The sequence below is a fragment of the Loxodonta africana genome, chromosome 4 (assembly GCF_030014295.1).
Source record: "Loxodonta africana isolate mLoxAfr1 chromosome 4, mLoxAfr1.hap2, whole genome shotgun sequence".
Classification (NCBI taxonomy): Eukaryota; Metazoa; Chordata; class Mammalia; order Proboscidea; family Elephantidae; genus Loxodonta; species Loxodonta africana.
In genome coordinates, this window is record NC_087345.1 from 134,122,757 (window position 1) to 134,138,909 (window position 16,153).

Genomic DNA, 16,153 nt, shown 5'->3' on the forward strand with positions numbered 1-16,153 from the left:
CCATAGGGTTTCCAAGTCTGTGGGTTTAATCTTTATGGAAGCAGACTGCCACATCTTTCTCCTGCAGAGCAGCTGGTGAGTTGTAACTGCTGATCTTTTGCTTAGCAGCCAATCGCTTAACCACTGTACCACCAGGGCTCCTTATCCACAGGTATTGTTGTTGGGCACTGTCAAGTCAGTTCCAACTCTTTGCAACCCTTTGTAGAACAGAAGGAAACACTGCCTGGTGCTGTTCTATCCTCACAGTTGTTGCTATGTTTGAGCCCATTGTTGCAGCCACTGTGTCAATCCATCTCGTTGAGGGTCTTCATCTTTTTTGCTGATCCTTTACGTTACCAAGCTGATGTCCTTCTCCAGGGGCTGGTCCCTTCTGATAACATGTCCAAAGTATCCTCACTTCTACAGAGAATTCTGACTATACTTCTTCCAAGACAGATTTGTTTGTTCTTCTGGCAGTGCATGGTATATTCAATATTCTTCACCAACACCATAATTCAAAGGCATCAATTCTTCTTTGGTCTTCCTTATTCATTGTCCAGCTTTTGAATGCATGTGAGGGGACTGAAAATATCATGGCTTAGGTCCTGCACACCTTAGTTCTCAAAATGACATCTTTGCTTTTGAATACTTTAAAGAGGTCTTTTGCAGCAGATTCGCCCAATTCAATACATTGTTTGATTTCTTGACTGCTGCTTCCATGGGTGTTGGTTGTGGATCCAAGTAAAATGAAATCCTTGACAACTTCAATCTTTTCTCCATTTATCATGATGTTGCTTATTGGTCCAGTTGTGAGGATTTTTATTTCCTTTATGTTGAGGTGTAATCCATACTGAAGGCTGTAGTCTTTGATCTTCATCAGTAAGTCCTCTTTGCTTTCAGGTTCTGTCATCTGCATATCACAGATTGTTAATGAATCTTCCTCCAGGCCTGATGCCCTGTTCTTCCTATAGTCTGGCCTCTAGGATTATTTGCTCAGCATACAAATTGAAGAAGTATGGTGAAAGGATACAATCCTGATACATACCTTTTCTGATTTTAAACCATACAGTATCGACTTGTTCTGTTCAAACAACTGCCTCTTGGTCTATGTACAGGTTCTTCATGAGCATAATTAAGTGTTCTGGAATTCTTTGCAATTTTAGCCATAATTTGTTATGATCCACACAATCAAATGCCTTTGCATAGTCAATAAAACGCAGGTAAATATCTTTCGGGTATTCTCTGCTTTCACCCAAGTTCCATCTGACATCAGCAATGATACCCCTCGTTCCATTTCCTCTTCTGAATCCAGCTTGAATAGGGTTAGGTTTTCAATACATATTTTTTGGTGACATGATTCAGTCCATAATACCATGTATCCCACTCAGAACATTTCCTGCACCCCCAAAAGTTCCCTTTATGCTCTTCCTAGTTACCTACTTCACAGGTAACAACCGCCTCAGATCCTTTTTAACCCCAGCTAGCTGAACTGTATTCTTCTTTCTGCTGCCAGTCCCATGCTGTTTCTTTAGCCCTCAGGGGCTCTCTAGGTCCTAAGGAAAGAAACCTAATATCTGGGTTTTAATCCTGGCCCCTTCACTCTTTTGTGCGGTCGACTGTTGGTTTGCTAGGAGATCTATTCTCTGCCCTTCCCTGCTCTGCCCTGTATCACTGGAAACTACATTTCCCAGACTCCTTTTCCCTCTGGCTTCTGGGTAGTTTCAACTAATAGGAGGCACTGGTAGAAGATAGGCAGGTGAGAAGAGGAAGAGACCAGGCTATTTCTCCCCATCTCTATTTGCTACGGAGTCTCCGGGTCATGCAAATGTTAAGCTCTTAACTACTAGTCGAAGTGTTGGCAGTTCGAACCCATCCTGAGAAGATAGGCCTACTGAGCTGCTTCTGAAAGGTCACAGCTTTGAAAACACTATGGAGCAGTTCACATGGGGTCACTACGAGACTTGATGGCAGCTAACAGTAATAACTGTGCTTTCTCGTATCTCTTGCTGAGATTGTGTTTCCTCCTTTCGCCATAATCCCATCTTCTATCAAGCAGTCCCCACGATTTAGTTAGTTTCTGTCAAATAGTCCTGGAGGCTTGTCTCTCCAGCCTTAGAGATGGTAACCTCACCCCCCACCCCCCGCCCCGTTGGCCTCTCACCTCTTCCATCACTTATGTACCAGTTCCCTGTGTTAAATTTCTTTTGTTTGAATGACTTAGAGTGTTTCCTATTTCCTGGCTGGACCATGGTTGATAAGTACTATCAGTAAATGATTGTTATAATGCCTACCCAATTTTCTCCAGGATGATGAAGGGAGGCTCACATGGATAAGATTCTTTGTGGGCAGGGCGTTGTCTTTGCTTCTTTCCTTCCATGTCCTTAAGTTTTATTGAGTTCCACTGGGCAACACCAGACCCAGACTGCTGCAGAGAATCCTAGAATGTGGGAGGGGGCTTCTCTCCCAGGTCTTCTTCATCAGAGGGGATTGCTGACAGATGCTTCTTCCCACAGGTGCATGAATAAGGGAATGGTCAGCAGGAATGGATTCTTCTAAATACTTTCATTCTCTCCTCCAAACTGCTCTCAGCCAATTTGTACCCTTGGGAAGGGTCTGGTAAACACGAAGAAGTACGTGACTGATGAGGGTTGCCCTTTTTATGGGTGTTTGCATTTTCACTGGGGACAATGTCTCAACCCGTTTGTTCTTAACTAGGGGCGATTTTGACCCCCAAATGACATTTGGCAGTGTCTGGAGACATTTTTCATTGATGACCGGACAACGACGGAGGAATGGTGCTAATGGCATCTAGTAGTTAGGGGCTAGGGGTGCTGCTAAACATTCTACAATGCACAGGACGGTCTCCAACAACAAAAAATTATCTGGCCCAAAATGTTAATAGTGCCAAAGTTAAAAACCCTGTTTTAACCCAAAGGAGTAAGCTTTTAATAGTGAGCTTCTGAACATGCTGCCAGGTGACTGGACTAAGAGTGTCAGGGAAAGATTTTCTGGTATATCATATCAGGTTAAAGAGAAATTCATACTACATTAGTGCAGACAAGGGGACCACCATTTTCCACAATGAGAAGCCCAGATAGAGAGCCTTGCTAGCTTGAAGTAATGAGCATAAAGGACTGCATTTAACTGACTAACTCATTTTTATCCTAGAGGGGATAAAGGCTTAAAAGGAAAAAGTTTGAAGGACAGTTAGATAAACTAATGGATCACAAATTAATGGGTTATTAGATGGAATTAAAGGAGTCCTTGTGGCACAAATGGTTAAGGCTTGACTGTTAACCAAAGGGTTGACAATTTGAACCCATCCAATGTCTCCAGGTAGAAAGCCCCAGCAATAGGCTTCTGTAAAGGCGACAGCCAAGAAAACCCTATAGGCAGTTCTACTCTGTCACATGGGTTGCTATGAGTCGGAACCAATTTGATGGCACCTAACAAAAACAACAGAGGAAATTAGGACATTTGATGTTTGGGGGATGCTTTCTCAGCACATCTGCTGTCTTCTGTAGAACAGATCAACAAACAGTGAACACTAGACACTGAGGTCACCTGGGTGAATAAGCCTGGTCCCTGCTCTCAGGGACTTCATATTGTGATCCACACATATATAAACACACCCCAGGATAAGTGCCTCAACAGAGTTACAAACGTGGGTCTCTCTATGGGAGCATGGAGGAGAAAGTGATGAAATCTATCATCTCCTGCTCCCAGGAGAGCAAGGGGCGGTAACTCATAGCACTCATTCAACAGCAGACCCTCTTGTTTCACTTCTCTTTCTGTAGCCCTTGTGCATTTCACAGTCACACCACAGGGCTTGAGGATGGCTAAAGTTGGGAGGGAGAAGGCAGCCCTGGGTTAGAAGGAAGGGCTGAGGCTCTAGGAGAGGCTGAGGGGAGCTCTGAGGGGAGAATATCTTTTTGAGGCAAGGTCTACAAGGCCCTGGCCCCCACAGAACAAGACTGGCCTTCTCTGGAGGTCATAGAAGTGGGACTAAGCTTGGAAAGGGGAGGCTGAGTTCTCAGTCGGGCCCTGTCCTAACTCCTGGGTGACTCTTAAAGCTGGGAAGGCCCTTTGTGACCACATGGACTGTCCTACCCACCCTCTCCTACCCTTTCATTTTTTCTGTGAGAGGACTGAGGCACTTTGGTAAAGTGCCTTTTCCAAAGTCATATAGTTTAAAAGCAAAAATGGAAGTCAGAATAATACCTATACATGGTCCCACTTATAGGGGAAAAACACTATATGTTTTGTTTTTAAAAAATACATATAATCTAAGATACAGTTATTGGTCTTTACTCGTCCAGAGCAGAAGAGAAAGAAGGAAACCAAAGACTCAAAAAGGAAACTAGTCAACAGGACAAATAGTCAACATGAACCATGGCCTCATCTACCCTGACACCAGAAGAGCTAGATGGTGCTTGGCTACCACTACCAACCGTTTTAATCAGAGCCATGATAGATGGACCCTGATAGAATGGGAGAAAAATGTGGAACAGAACGTCAAATTCTTTAAAAAAAAAAAACAAAAACAAAAAGACCAGACTTACTGGACTGGTTAAGACTAGAGACTCCCTGAGACTGTTGCCCTGAGATGGCTACCACCACTGACTGCTCTGACAGGGATCACAATAGAGGGTCCTGAACAGAGCTGGAGAAAAATATAGAACAAAATTCTAACTCAAAAAGAAAGACCAGACTTTCCGGCCTGACAGAGACTGGAGAAACCCTGAGAGTATGGCCCCTGGACACTCTTTCAGCTCAGTAGTGAGGTCACTCCTGAAGTTCACCCTTCAGCCAAAGATTGAACAGGCCCAAGGAACAAAACAAGACTAAAGGGGCGCACCAACCCTGGGTCAGGGACTGGAAGGCAGGAGGGAACAGGAAAGCTAGTAATAGGGAACCCAGGGTTAAGAAGGGGGAGTTTTGACATGTGGTGGTGGTGTTAACCAATGTCATAGAACAGTGTGTGTACTGTTTGATTAGAAACTAGTTTGTTCTGTAAACCTTCATCTAAAGTACAATGAAAGAAAAAAATAAAATAAATGATAAATGATAAAAAAAAAAATCATGTGTATAAGACCAAATGGTCAACAATTACTTTAAAACAAAGATGAGAATGTAAAGGGGCAGGGAAACTACATTAATGGAAATGGAACAACCAGAATGGAAATAATGAGAATGTTCACGTGTTATGAAGAATGTAACTAATGTCACTGAACAACTTGTGTAGAAATTGTTGAATGGAAACCTAAACTGCTGTGTAAACTTTCACTGAAAACATAATAAAATATTGTTTAAAAAAAATACATTTAAGTATATAAAGGCACACAAAAATAAATAGATGGGTACACAAGTCACAATGACCCCTGGGCAGAGAAGTGGGAATGGAATAGGACAAAGGGGACTTCTGTATACTTCTGTATTGTTGAAAAATTGCATTGCAACAGAAATGTATTTGGGCATTATTTCCATACTTTAAAAAATATTTAAAATGGACCTGTGACAAAAGTGTAGGTCTCTGACCCCTGTTTTTCTTTTGACAACCAGCTTGCTCAAGCCCATTCCAGATCTAGAATACTGTGGTGTCTAAGATTAAGCTGCCACTCTTGTCCCCCTAAAGGCAGTACCAGGTCTTCATGCATTCTCCAGCTGAGCCCACACCAGGCCTTATGATTCTTCTTGCAGAACCCTTGAGGTGAAAACTATTTGCCACGCAGCCTTAAGCCAGTGGTTGGATTTCAAGCACCAGCTAGCAAATAGAAAAGTCAGGGAGGTGCTTCTCAGAACCTTTGTGATTAAACAGGCAGGGAGCTACATACCCTTTCGGTAGGTAGGTGGGTTGGTCGTCCCTAGTTTAAGGGCCTGATTCAAGGGAGATGGGAGCTTCTAGAGTATCTGGGTCCCTTGGGGGAGGTGGGGGAAATGTGGAGAGCTTTTCATAGAACGAGGAAGATCATCAGGACCCAGAGAGCTGATAAATTCATGGACTCTGTGTGGGTGTGAGGGTGTGGACCTTTCCTGGCACTCAGAAGCAGGTCCCCTGATTCACTGTTTGTCTGGGAAGTAAATGGCAAAACCATGAAGTAGATCATCCCAGATGGAGTAGAGGAATTCTGAACTCTGTTTTTAACTCTGCTATTTCGTGACCTCAGTAAAACCAGCTTATCCTTGCTGAGGATCCTTTTCTTCCTCTGGAAAATGAAGAAAAAGCCAGCCTTTCCCTCCCCAGAGTCAGTATCATAAACAGGTGTCAAGGTAAGCACTGGAGTAAGCTTAAACTCATGGTTGACATCAGCTTTCACTTTAAGAAGCCACAAGACTGGGTTGTATGTACCCTGAGCCCGGAATACCTTCTTCCCTCTTCTTGGCCTGGGAAACTCCTTATTCTTCAAGATCCAGCTGAGTTGTCAATTTCCCTGGGAAGTCTTCCTGAGTCTTCTCAGAGTGAGCCCTTCCTCCCCTCCCCCATGCTCCTATAGCACTTTGTTCTTATCTTTGCCACCAGGGTCCTTATCTTATTACAGTGCAGGTGTGCATTTACAGGCCTATCTCCTTCCACAAGTCTGTATCAGTGCTCAGCAGGCTTGTGTCTGCACGTCCGCGTAGGGACGCCCAGGCCTGCTGCTCCAGTGTGCGTCCACACGCATGGTGGACCCCTGCCATCACATGCAGGGCCTGGGCTGTGTGCACGACTCTCCTATGTCTCCTTGGGCCCTCTTTTGGGGCCTGATTTTCTAACCCTTCCCCGTCTACTTGCTCACCCCTTTGGCACTTCACTTGGTATCCTCTTGCTGCATGAAGTTTGGGGGAGAGATTTTGGAGGAAAAACACAGCCCCTACCAATTAGCTTCTCCTTCCTTCCAGGGCTGGTGAAGACTTCAGCATGCCCACTGCCTCCCTCCTGCCACCCAGTGCTGACCACATCCCTGCCGGCTGTCAGTGTCTGCTGGCCCTGCCTCTCCCTAGGCTCTAGCCTGTGCCCACAGTGCCCTGACTGGCCCTGGAGCTCTTCTCTGTGCCCACATTCCTACAACCCCGTGACCACAACAGGGGACATTACGCATTCCTGACCTGGCAGCTAATTGTGTAAAAAAGAACAGAATGTCCCTGGGCCCCGCCCAGCCCCCAGCTTCACCTGGGCCCCTCCCTGGCTTGGACAAGGAGGCGGTGGTGTGAGGAGTCAGGAAGGAAGAGGGTGGACCGGGAGGAAGAGGCAGAGGGGTGCTCCCCCTGAGCCTGAGTGTCAGGTTGAGCCAGGACATGTCCCCACTCTCTTGAGCAGGGAGGAACCTGTGTAGAACCTTCTTCTTCCTCTCCCAGACCTGGAGGTGTGGCTAACCCATGGGTGCCCTTGGAGAGATTCCCATGAGGGCGGGATTCTGGAAGCCCACTAGGGCTCCCTCCCCTTGCTCTCCTTCCTGGCTCTCTCCTCTCACCCTCCTCTCTGTCTCTGTTTGTACCCCTCCACCATCCCTCTCCCTCAGTCCTCGCCCCGTCCACCTCCATCTACCTCCCCTTTTCTGCCTTCCCAGTTCTGGCTTCCTACCCTCCTCTCACTCTTCCTGGATCCTCCTTTCCCTTGTTTTGCCCTTCTGGCTTTGTGTTCAGTGTCCTTCTCCTTGTTCAAGATCTCTGACCCTCACCTGCCATTCTGTCTCCCAGTCTCCTTATTGTCAGCTCCCCATCAACCCCCCTAGTCCAGACTCTTTTTCAGAACCTCTCCCACCTGGCTAGTGCTCCCTGGCTTACCTGCCCTCAGGGCCCTTCTCCCTTTGGAGAACTGCCAGCTCAGACTCCTCCTTGGCCCCTCCCACTGCCCTCCTCACTTAATTGAGATGCTAATGAGGCTTCTGTCACTTCCATCCCTGGGCGGGCAAGCAGGGTGGGCGGGCTCCCAGGCCAGGCAACTGCACCTGTCAGGTGAGGGGGAGGAGAGGCTTAGCTGCCAGATTCAACTGGAAAGGAACCAGTCCCAGTCCAGCCACAACCTAGGATTGCAGAGCAGGAGACAGCCCAGAGCTCTTGGAGCTCTGCGTCCCTGGGTGGAGAGGGAGTCAGGACACAGCCCAGGGGACAGGGCTAGAGACAAGAGGACAGAGCCCAAACTGATAGCGGAAAGAAGAGGAGGAAGAGGGAGAGAGGCAGAATCAGAGAGCATACTGAAAGAAGAGACAAGCAAGAAGAGAGCTGAGAAAGACACCCAAAGAGAACCAGAAGGCAGAGAGAGAGAGGAGCTAAGTCCCAGAGACCCTGGAGGGAAGAAGACCAAAGAAAGTGACTAAGAAGAGCAGAGACTGACTATTGTGGAAACAGAGAGGGACGTGCTAGGACAGAAACCAAAACGGCGGCCTTATCAGGGAAGCAGAAGAGAGGCCACTTCAGGGAAGCCCAGCTCCAGCCCTTCTGGCCCAGACTCCAGCAGGTCACCTGGCTCCTAGGAATATGGAGGGAGGGAGGTGTGGGAGAAAGCAGGCTCAGGGTAGGAAATGGGCATGGCCAAGGGCAGCTTCACTTTGAGTTCAAGGCGGTGATGGGGGTGGGGACCCAGAGCCCAGGGCTTAGCCCTGATCCTTACCCTTGCCCTCCTTGTCCCTCCCAAGGGCTCATGAAGGGGAACGAACGTGAGGAGCAGGGGCTGGGCCCTGAACCTGCAGCCCCAGAGCAGCCCACGGAGGAGGAGGAGGCCCTGATTGAATTCCACCGCTCCTACCGAGAGCTCTTCCAGTTCTTCTGCAGCAACACCACCATCCATGGTGCCATCCGCCTGGTGTGCTCCCAGCACAACCGCATGAAGACGGCCTTCTGGGCTGTGCTCTGGCTCTGCACCTTCGGCATGATGTACTGGCAGTTTGGCCTGCTGTTCGGAGAGTACTTCAGCTACCCTGTCAGCCTCAACATCAACCTCAACTCAGACAAACTTGTCTTCCCAGCCGTTACTATCTGTACCATCAATCCCTACAGGTCAGTTGGCCCCTCTGCCACCTCCCTGGTGCCTTGAGGGGTGGCCTGGCTGCCCTGTCAGGGCACGGGGTGCTCATTGAGTAGGCAAAGCCTTAAACCCTGGGTAGGAGCCAATGATCCTGTCCCCAGATAGACCTCCCTTTGGGAACCCCTGGCCTGATGGACTGGCGTCTCTGCCCAATGGAGCCATCCTAGTGCCGGGGGTTTCTCTAAAGTATGGCTGCTGGTCCAACAGTGCACCCCTCTTCCCTTCCCTTCTCCAGCAAGTGGGAGGGAGTACTGATGAGGTCAAGATGCTGATACCTTCCAAAAGGGCAGGGTAGAGATCAGCCCCATCTCTTCCCTGGAGCCAAATGAGAGCAAAGAACAAGACCTCCTCAACCGCAACAGAAGAATCTGATGCTGAGGTGAGGTGAGGTGAGGTGAGGTGAGGTGAGGTGAGGTGAGGTGAGGTGAGGTGAGGTGAGGTGAATGGAAGTAAGGCCACGTCAGGTGCTGTGGTGGTGGATGGTGGAATCAAGCAGGTCAGTCTTTGTTTAGAAGAGGAGTTTGTTTTGGAGAAAGCAAAGTGGGGTGGCAGTAGTTAGAGCTGCAAAGCAATCTAAGAGGCCTAAAGCTGGGGGAGCGGAGGGGAGGGGAGTTACAGACCTAGAAGGAGAAGGGGGCAGGATAGAAAGCAGTCTCCTGTCAAGCTGCTCCCCAACAACCCAGGGTAAAATGCTGTGGAGGTGATCCCTGCTGGGCTGCACTCTTCACCCGCCCAGGTGCCTAACGTTTAACTGCTTGGGTGTGTCCTGAAGTTTTGGGTTTCATCACTGTGCTTTGCCAATTTTTGGTTTGGAAGCTGAAGGGGGTGGTAACCATGGAGAAGAGAGGCAGGCAGGGCTGCGTGTTTGTATGTACCTTTTAGTTGTATTCACTCAGTCATGCCACACCTTGGGAACACTTGTATCAAACCAGACACAGTACTAGGCACCTGGCAAAATAGATTCATTAATAATTCATACTATCTTTATTGAAAGGTCCCTTGGTGGCACAACTGCTTGTGCTTTGCTACCAACTGAAAGGTTGGTGGTTCAAGCTCACCCAGCAGCTCCTTGGAAGAGAAGGCCTGGTGATCTGCTTCTGTAAAGATTATAGCCAAGAAAACCTGAAGCAGCTCATTTCTACTCTGTAACACACGGAGTAGCCATGAGTCGGCCCTGACTCAAAGGCAGCTAACAACAACATCTTTATTGAAGGCTGGGTACTCTTCTAGACATTGGGGACATAAAGATAAAATAAGTCTAGATGGGCATAGCTGTACAATGCAGCACACCGTGATAAGTACAATAGAATTGGTGTGCGTTATAAAGCCTTTGCCTTCAAGGAGTGTGAGAACCTGTATGAGTGCTTGTGTATGTGAGTGGGTGAGTGTGTGTGTGAATGAGCATTTATGTGTGCAAACACACATGTTCAATATGTATATGATTATGGATGATTGAGATTGGTCAAATGTTGTGGGTGGAGACCCACATTTATATGTGTCCGAAGGTATGTCATGGACTAATAAGTGTTGGGTTGTCTTATCCTGGAGAGAAAAAACTGTTGGGTCATTCCATTGATTAGCTGCCATATAATGTCCAGGGAAGGGGCAATTTACTAAAAAACTGCTCTGTGCACCAGACACTGCTAAGTGTCTACAGGTATCTCATTTAATTCTTATGACAATCCTACGAGGCAGGTACTATTACTCTTATTTTACAGCAAAGAGAGACAAGTCACAAGGTCACAGAGATAGTAAGTAACCTAGCTGTGACTCATTCGCTGTTTGCTTAATCCCCAAACACTGCCTGTTTTTAATACCAAGACATGGAACATGGAATAAATGAAATTTCCAATCAGATATTGGTTACATCTCATTTCAGGCTGTCTTTGCCTCCTCTCCTCAGCCTTATTTCTGTTCCCCGGATGCCCTCAGGCTTTGATCATCTTCTTTCTGGCCCTTTGTAGCCCACCTGCCCTAACCTTTTCACCTCCTCGTCCTGATCCCCTCAGGCCATGGTGGGCTACCAGGCTGGCCTGAGCCACCAGGAGCTGGGGCAGGATAGAGGAAGGGGCATCAGGGAGTGTAGCAGGCACTCGATAAATATTTGTGATTGAAGAGATGTCCGTGAGAGATGGAGAGGGACAGGGTGAAGCTGGCATGTTTTCTAAGGTGCTGCTGAGTGCAGGCCCCTGGATGGTCCAGGAAAGAGCCCCAGGGAGTGAATGTCTTAGCCTCTGCCTCCAGGGACTCGCAGGTTGGGGAGCCCCACACCCACATGGAAATAATCCCACCTATGCAAAGGCTGGAGTTCCTGGGTGGTACAGACAGCTGCTGCAGGAGTTAGGATGGAGTGAACACCCGGAACAGGGGTGATCAGGGAAGGCTCTCTAGCTCAGGGGAAGGAAATTTGAGCACCTACTATGTGCTGGACCCTGTGCTGGGTGCTATAGAAACCTTATCTCATTTAATCCTGGCAAGTCCATGCAGGCAGGTATTATTATTTCCATTTTGGAGATAAAGAAATTGAGGCTCAGCAAGGTGAAAGAATTTGATTAAAGACAGCTAATAATAATAACAACAATAATAGCTGACACTTATATAGTACTTAATATATGCCAGACACTTTTACAAATTAATATAAATGAAATTAGTAATAGCGATTAAATTATTTAGTCCTCACAACATTTTTTTGTGTGTGTACTTCAGGTGAAACTTTACAGAGCAAATTGTTTTCTCATTCAACAATTTATATACAAATTATTTTGTGACATTGGTTGCAATCCCCATGTTGTATCAACATTCTCCTCTTCCACACCCCAATTCCCCATTTCCATCATCCATTATTCCTGTCCCTTCCTGCATTCTCATCATTGCTTTCGGGCACGTGTTGCCTTTTTGGCCTCATATATGTGATTGAAGTAAGAAGCATATTCCTCACTTGTGTTATTGTTTGTTTTATAGACCTGTCTCTTCTTCGGCTGAAGGGTGAACTTTGGGAGTGGCTTCACTTCTGAGTTAAAAGGGCGTCCAGGGCCATAGTCTCAGGGGTTCCTCCAGCCTCTGTCAGATCAGTAAGTCTGGTCTTTTTGTGTGTGTGTGTGCATTAATTTGAATTTTGTCCTATATTTTTATTCTGCTCAGCCTGAGACTCTCTACTGTGATTCCTGTCAGAGCGGTTGGTAGTGGTAACTGGTCATCATCTAGTTGGGTTGGGCTGAGGCTGGTGGAGGCCGTGGTTCTTGTGATTCATTAGGCCTTTGGACTAATATTTCCCTTAAGTCTTTGGTTTTCGTCATTCTCCTTTGTTCCAAATGGATGGGACCAGTAGATGTATTATAGATTGTTGCTCACAAGCATTTAAGACCCCAGATGCTACTCACTGAAGTTGGATGTTAAGACGTTTTCTTTATGAACTTTGTTATGCCAGTTGACCTAGATGACCCTCAAGACCATGGTACCTAACCCTCAGCCCCAGTAACTCAGTCCTCAGGGTGTTTGGGTGTGTCTATGAAGCTTCTATGACTTTGCCTTGGTCAAGTTGTGCTAACTTCTATATTGTGCACTGTCTTTCCCTTCACCAAAGTTAACACTTACCTAGTTAACGATTTCCCCTCCCCAACCCTTCCCTCCCTCATAACCATCAGATTGTTTCTTTGTTTCTTGAGTTTTTATAATAGTGATCTCATACAGCATCTGTCCTTTTGTGATTGACTTATTTCACTCATTTATCAGTGCATAGTCTTCCATCGTGTGTATGTACCATAGTTTGCATCTGCATTCATCTATTGATGGACACTTAGGTTGTTTCTATCTTTTTGCAGTTCTGAATAATGCTGCAGTGAACATGGGTGTGCATATGTCTATTCATGTGACAGCTCTTACTTCCCTAGGATATATTCCTAGGAAGGAGATTTCTGGATTGTATGTATTTCTATTTCTAGCTTTTTAAGGAAGAGCCATATTGTTTTCTATAGTGGTTGGACCATTTTACATTCCCACCAGGAGTATATAAGAATTCCAATGTCCCTGCAACCCCTCCAGCACTAGTTATTTTCTCTTTTTTTTTGATTAGTGCCGGTAATGTTGGGGCGAGATGTTATCTCAATGCAGTTTTGATTTGCATTTCTCTAAGGGCTAATGATCTTGAGCATTTCCTCATGTGTTAGCCACCTGAATGTCTTCTTTGGTGAAGTGTCTCTTCATATCCTTTGCCCATTTTTTAAATTGGATTATTTCTTTTTGTTGTTGAGGTGTTGCAGTATCTTATAGATTTTAGAGGTTAGACCCTTGTTGCATAGGCCGTAGCCAAAAATTTTCCCAGTCTGTAGGTTCTCTTTTTATTCTTTTTTAAATAATTTTTATTGTGCTTTAAGTGAAAGTTTATGAATCAAGTCAGTCTGTCACATATAAACTTATGTACACCTTGCTACATACTCCCATTTACTCTCCCCCTAATGAGTCAGCCCACTCCCGCCTTCCAGTCTCTCCTTTCGTGACCGTTTTGCCAGTTTCTAACCCTCTCTACCCTCCCATCTCCCCTCCAGACAGGAGATGCCAACACAGTCTCAAGTGTCCACCTGATATAATTAGCTCACTCTTCATCAGCATCTCTCTCCAACCCATTGTCCAGTCCAATCCATGTCTGATGAGTTGTCTTCAGGAATGGTTCCTGTCCTGGGCCAACAGAAGGTTTGGGGACCATGACTGCCGGGAATTCTTCTAGTCTCAGTCAGACCATTAAGTCTGGTCTTTTTATGAGAATTTGGGGTCTGCATCCCACTGATCTCCTGCTCCCTCAGGGGTTCTCTGTTGTGCTCCCTGTCAGGGCAGTCATCAGTTGTGGCCGGGCACCATCTAGTTCTTCTGGTCTCAGGATGATGTGAGTCTCTAGTTCATGTGGCTCTTTGTGTTCTTTTTATTCTTTTGGTGAAGCCTTTTTTTTTTTTTTTTTTAATCCATTCTGTCACTCTCTGCATTTTTATTGGTGCATTTAGTCCATTTACATTCTGCATAATTATCGATAGGTAAAAAAAATTAGTGCTGCCATTTTGATGTCTTTTTGTGTGTGTGTTGTTGACAGTTTCTTTTTTCCACTTAATTTTCTGTGCTGAGTAGTTTGTCTTTATATATTGTCTTTTCCTCTTTTTCATTGTTGTTGCTTTTGTATTTGCTGAGTCTTTATGTTTTTCTTGTTTTTTTATTTTGTTGTGTAGGATTGTTAGTTTCCTTTGTGGTTACTTTAATATTTACCCTTATTTTTCTAAGTTTAAACTAATCTTTTATTTTTTTATATCACCTTGACTTGTTCTCCATATGAAAGGTCTATGACTACATTTTTTAGTCCCTCATTTTTGTTTTAATGCTGTTATCTTTTAAGTAATGACATCTCTGTTTCCCTGTTTTGTTTAAGCTTTGACTTATTTTTGTGATTTCCCTATCTAGGTTGGTATCTGGTTGTTCTGTCCTGTGTGCTAGTCTTGGGTTGTTGTCTGATGTTACTGATTTTCTAGCCAGAGGACTACCTTTAGTATTTCTTGTAATTTTGGTTTGGTTTTTGCAAATTCCCTTAACTTCTGTTTATCTGAAGACGTCCTAATTTTGCCTTTATATTTGAGAGAAAGTTTTGCCGGATGTGTAATTCTTGATTGGCAATTTTTTTCCTTCAAGGCTTTATATATGTCATCCCATTGCCTTCTTGCCTTCATGGTTTCTGCTAAGTAGTCGGAGCTTAGTCTTATTGACTCTCCTTTGTAGGTGACTTTTCGTTTATCCCTAGCTGCTCTTAATATTCTCTTTATCTTTGGTTTTGGCAAGTTAGATTATAATATGTCTTGGTACCTTTCTCTTGGGATCTACCTTGTGTGGGTTTCAATGAGCATCTTGGATAGATATCCTCTCATCTTTCATGATATCAGGGAAGTTTTCTGCCAACAAATCTTGAACAATTCTCTCTGTATTTTCTGTTTTCCTGTTCCCCCCCCCCCATTTCTGATATTCTAATCACTTGTAGGTTATTTCTCTTGAGAGAGTCCCACATAATTCTTAGGGTTTCTTCATTTTTTTTTTTAATTATTTTATCTGATTTTTCCTCAAACATGTTTGTGTCAAGTGCTTTATCTTCAATCTCACTAATTTTGGCCTTTGTTTCCTCAATTCTGCTCCTATGACTTTCTATTGAGTTGTCTAATTCTCAAATTTTATTGTTAATCTTCTAAATTTCTGTTTGCTGTCTCTCTGTGGATTCTTGCAGCCTATTAAATTTGTCATTATGTCCTTCTCTAATCTTAAGTTCCTCTAATGCTACTTCTGTGGCTTCTTTGGCTTGTTCTGCACTTTACCTGATCTTCCTGATCTCTTAAAGAGTTCTGTATATTAATCTTTTGTATTCTACCTCTGGTAGTTCCAGGAAATTATCTTCATTGGCAAGATTTCTTGATTCTTTGTTTTGGGAGCTAGCTGAAGCCATCATGGTTCTCTTTATGTGATTTGATATTGACTGTTGTCTCTGAACCATCAATAAGTTATTGTATTTATTTTATGTTTGCTTACTGTGTCCTAGCTTCTTGTTTTGTTTTGTTTTGATATGGCCAAATAAGTTGCTGGAGTTTGATTATTGGTGCCTTTGAAGCTCTAACGCCCTGTCACCAGGTGGTTAGAGCTGTTACTAGGTATGTGGGTCCAGGAGTCCATTTACTTTTCTCGTATGGATTCAGCTCAGGTGTCCAGGTGGTCTATCACCAAGTGCGTGGTGCAGGCTCTCACCTACAGTCTTAGATGAGCAGGGATGATTGGTGTAGGCACAGGTATCTGGCTGCAGTAGGGGGTCACACACTGAGCAAAGCAGGGGACTGACAACTGCCCCTGAGTGTCTGTGAGGAAAGCATGCCCCTGTTCCCTAGAGTGCCTAGGTGGGTGGGTTTTGCAGCTGGACTATGGGCGCCCAATGCTGTTGGCTGTAAGGACTGGGAGGCACCACTTAACCTTGGACTCTTGTTGAGGGTGGGTAGATGGCGTAGGTGAAGCCACCAGTCCTCAGGCCCCTGATGTTCGTAGGTGAGGACCCTGTGTATTAGGCAGAGTGGTGTCAAACATCACACACTTGCCTCTCCACCATATAGCTGAACAGTTGAAGTTAGACTTAAGGTATACACCCTGTTGTACTGTGCTAAT

General features: G+C 45.4%; 1 protein-coding gene across 1 annotated transcript in view; it reads left to right on the forward strand.

Annotated features, from left to right (window-relative positions):
- The first annotated feature begins 7,181 nt into the window (after positions 1 to 7,181).
- The window catches only part of SCNN1A (sodium channel epithelial 1 subunit alpha), a 36,957-nt gene continuing 27,985 nt past the window's right edge, over positions 7,182 to 16,153 (forward strand). The window contains exon 1 of the mRNA XM_003410784.4: positions 7,182 to 8,955. Coding sequence (XP_003410832.2) covers positions 8,525 to 8,955 — 431 coding nt within the window. The 5' untranslated portion in view covers positions 7,182 to 8,524. The remainder of the gene's footprint in view (positions 8,956 to 16,153) is intronic.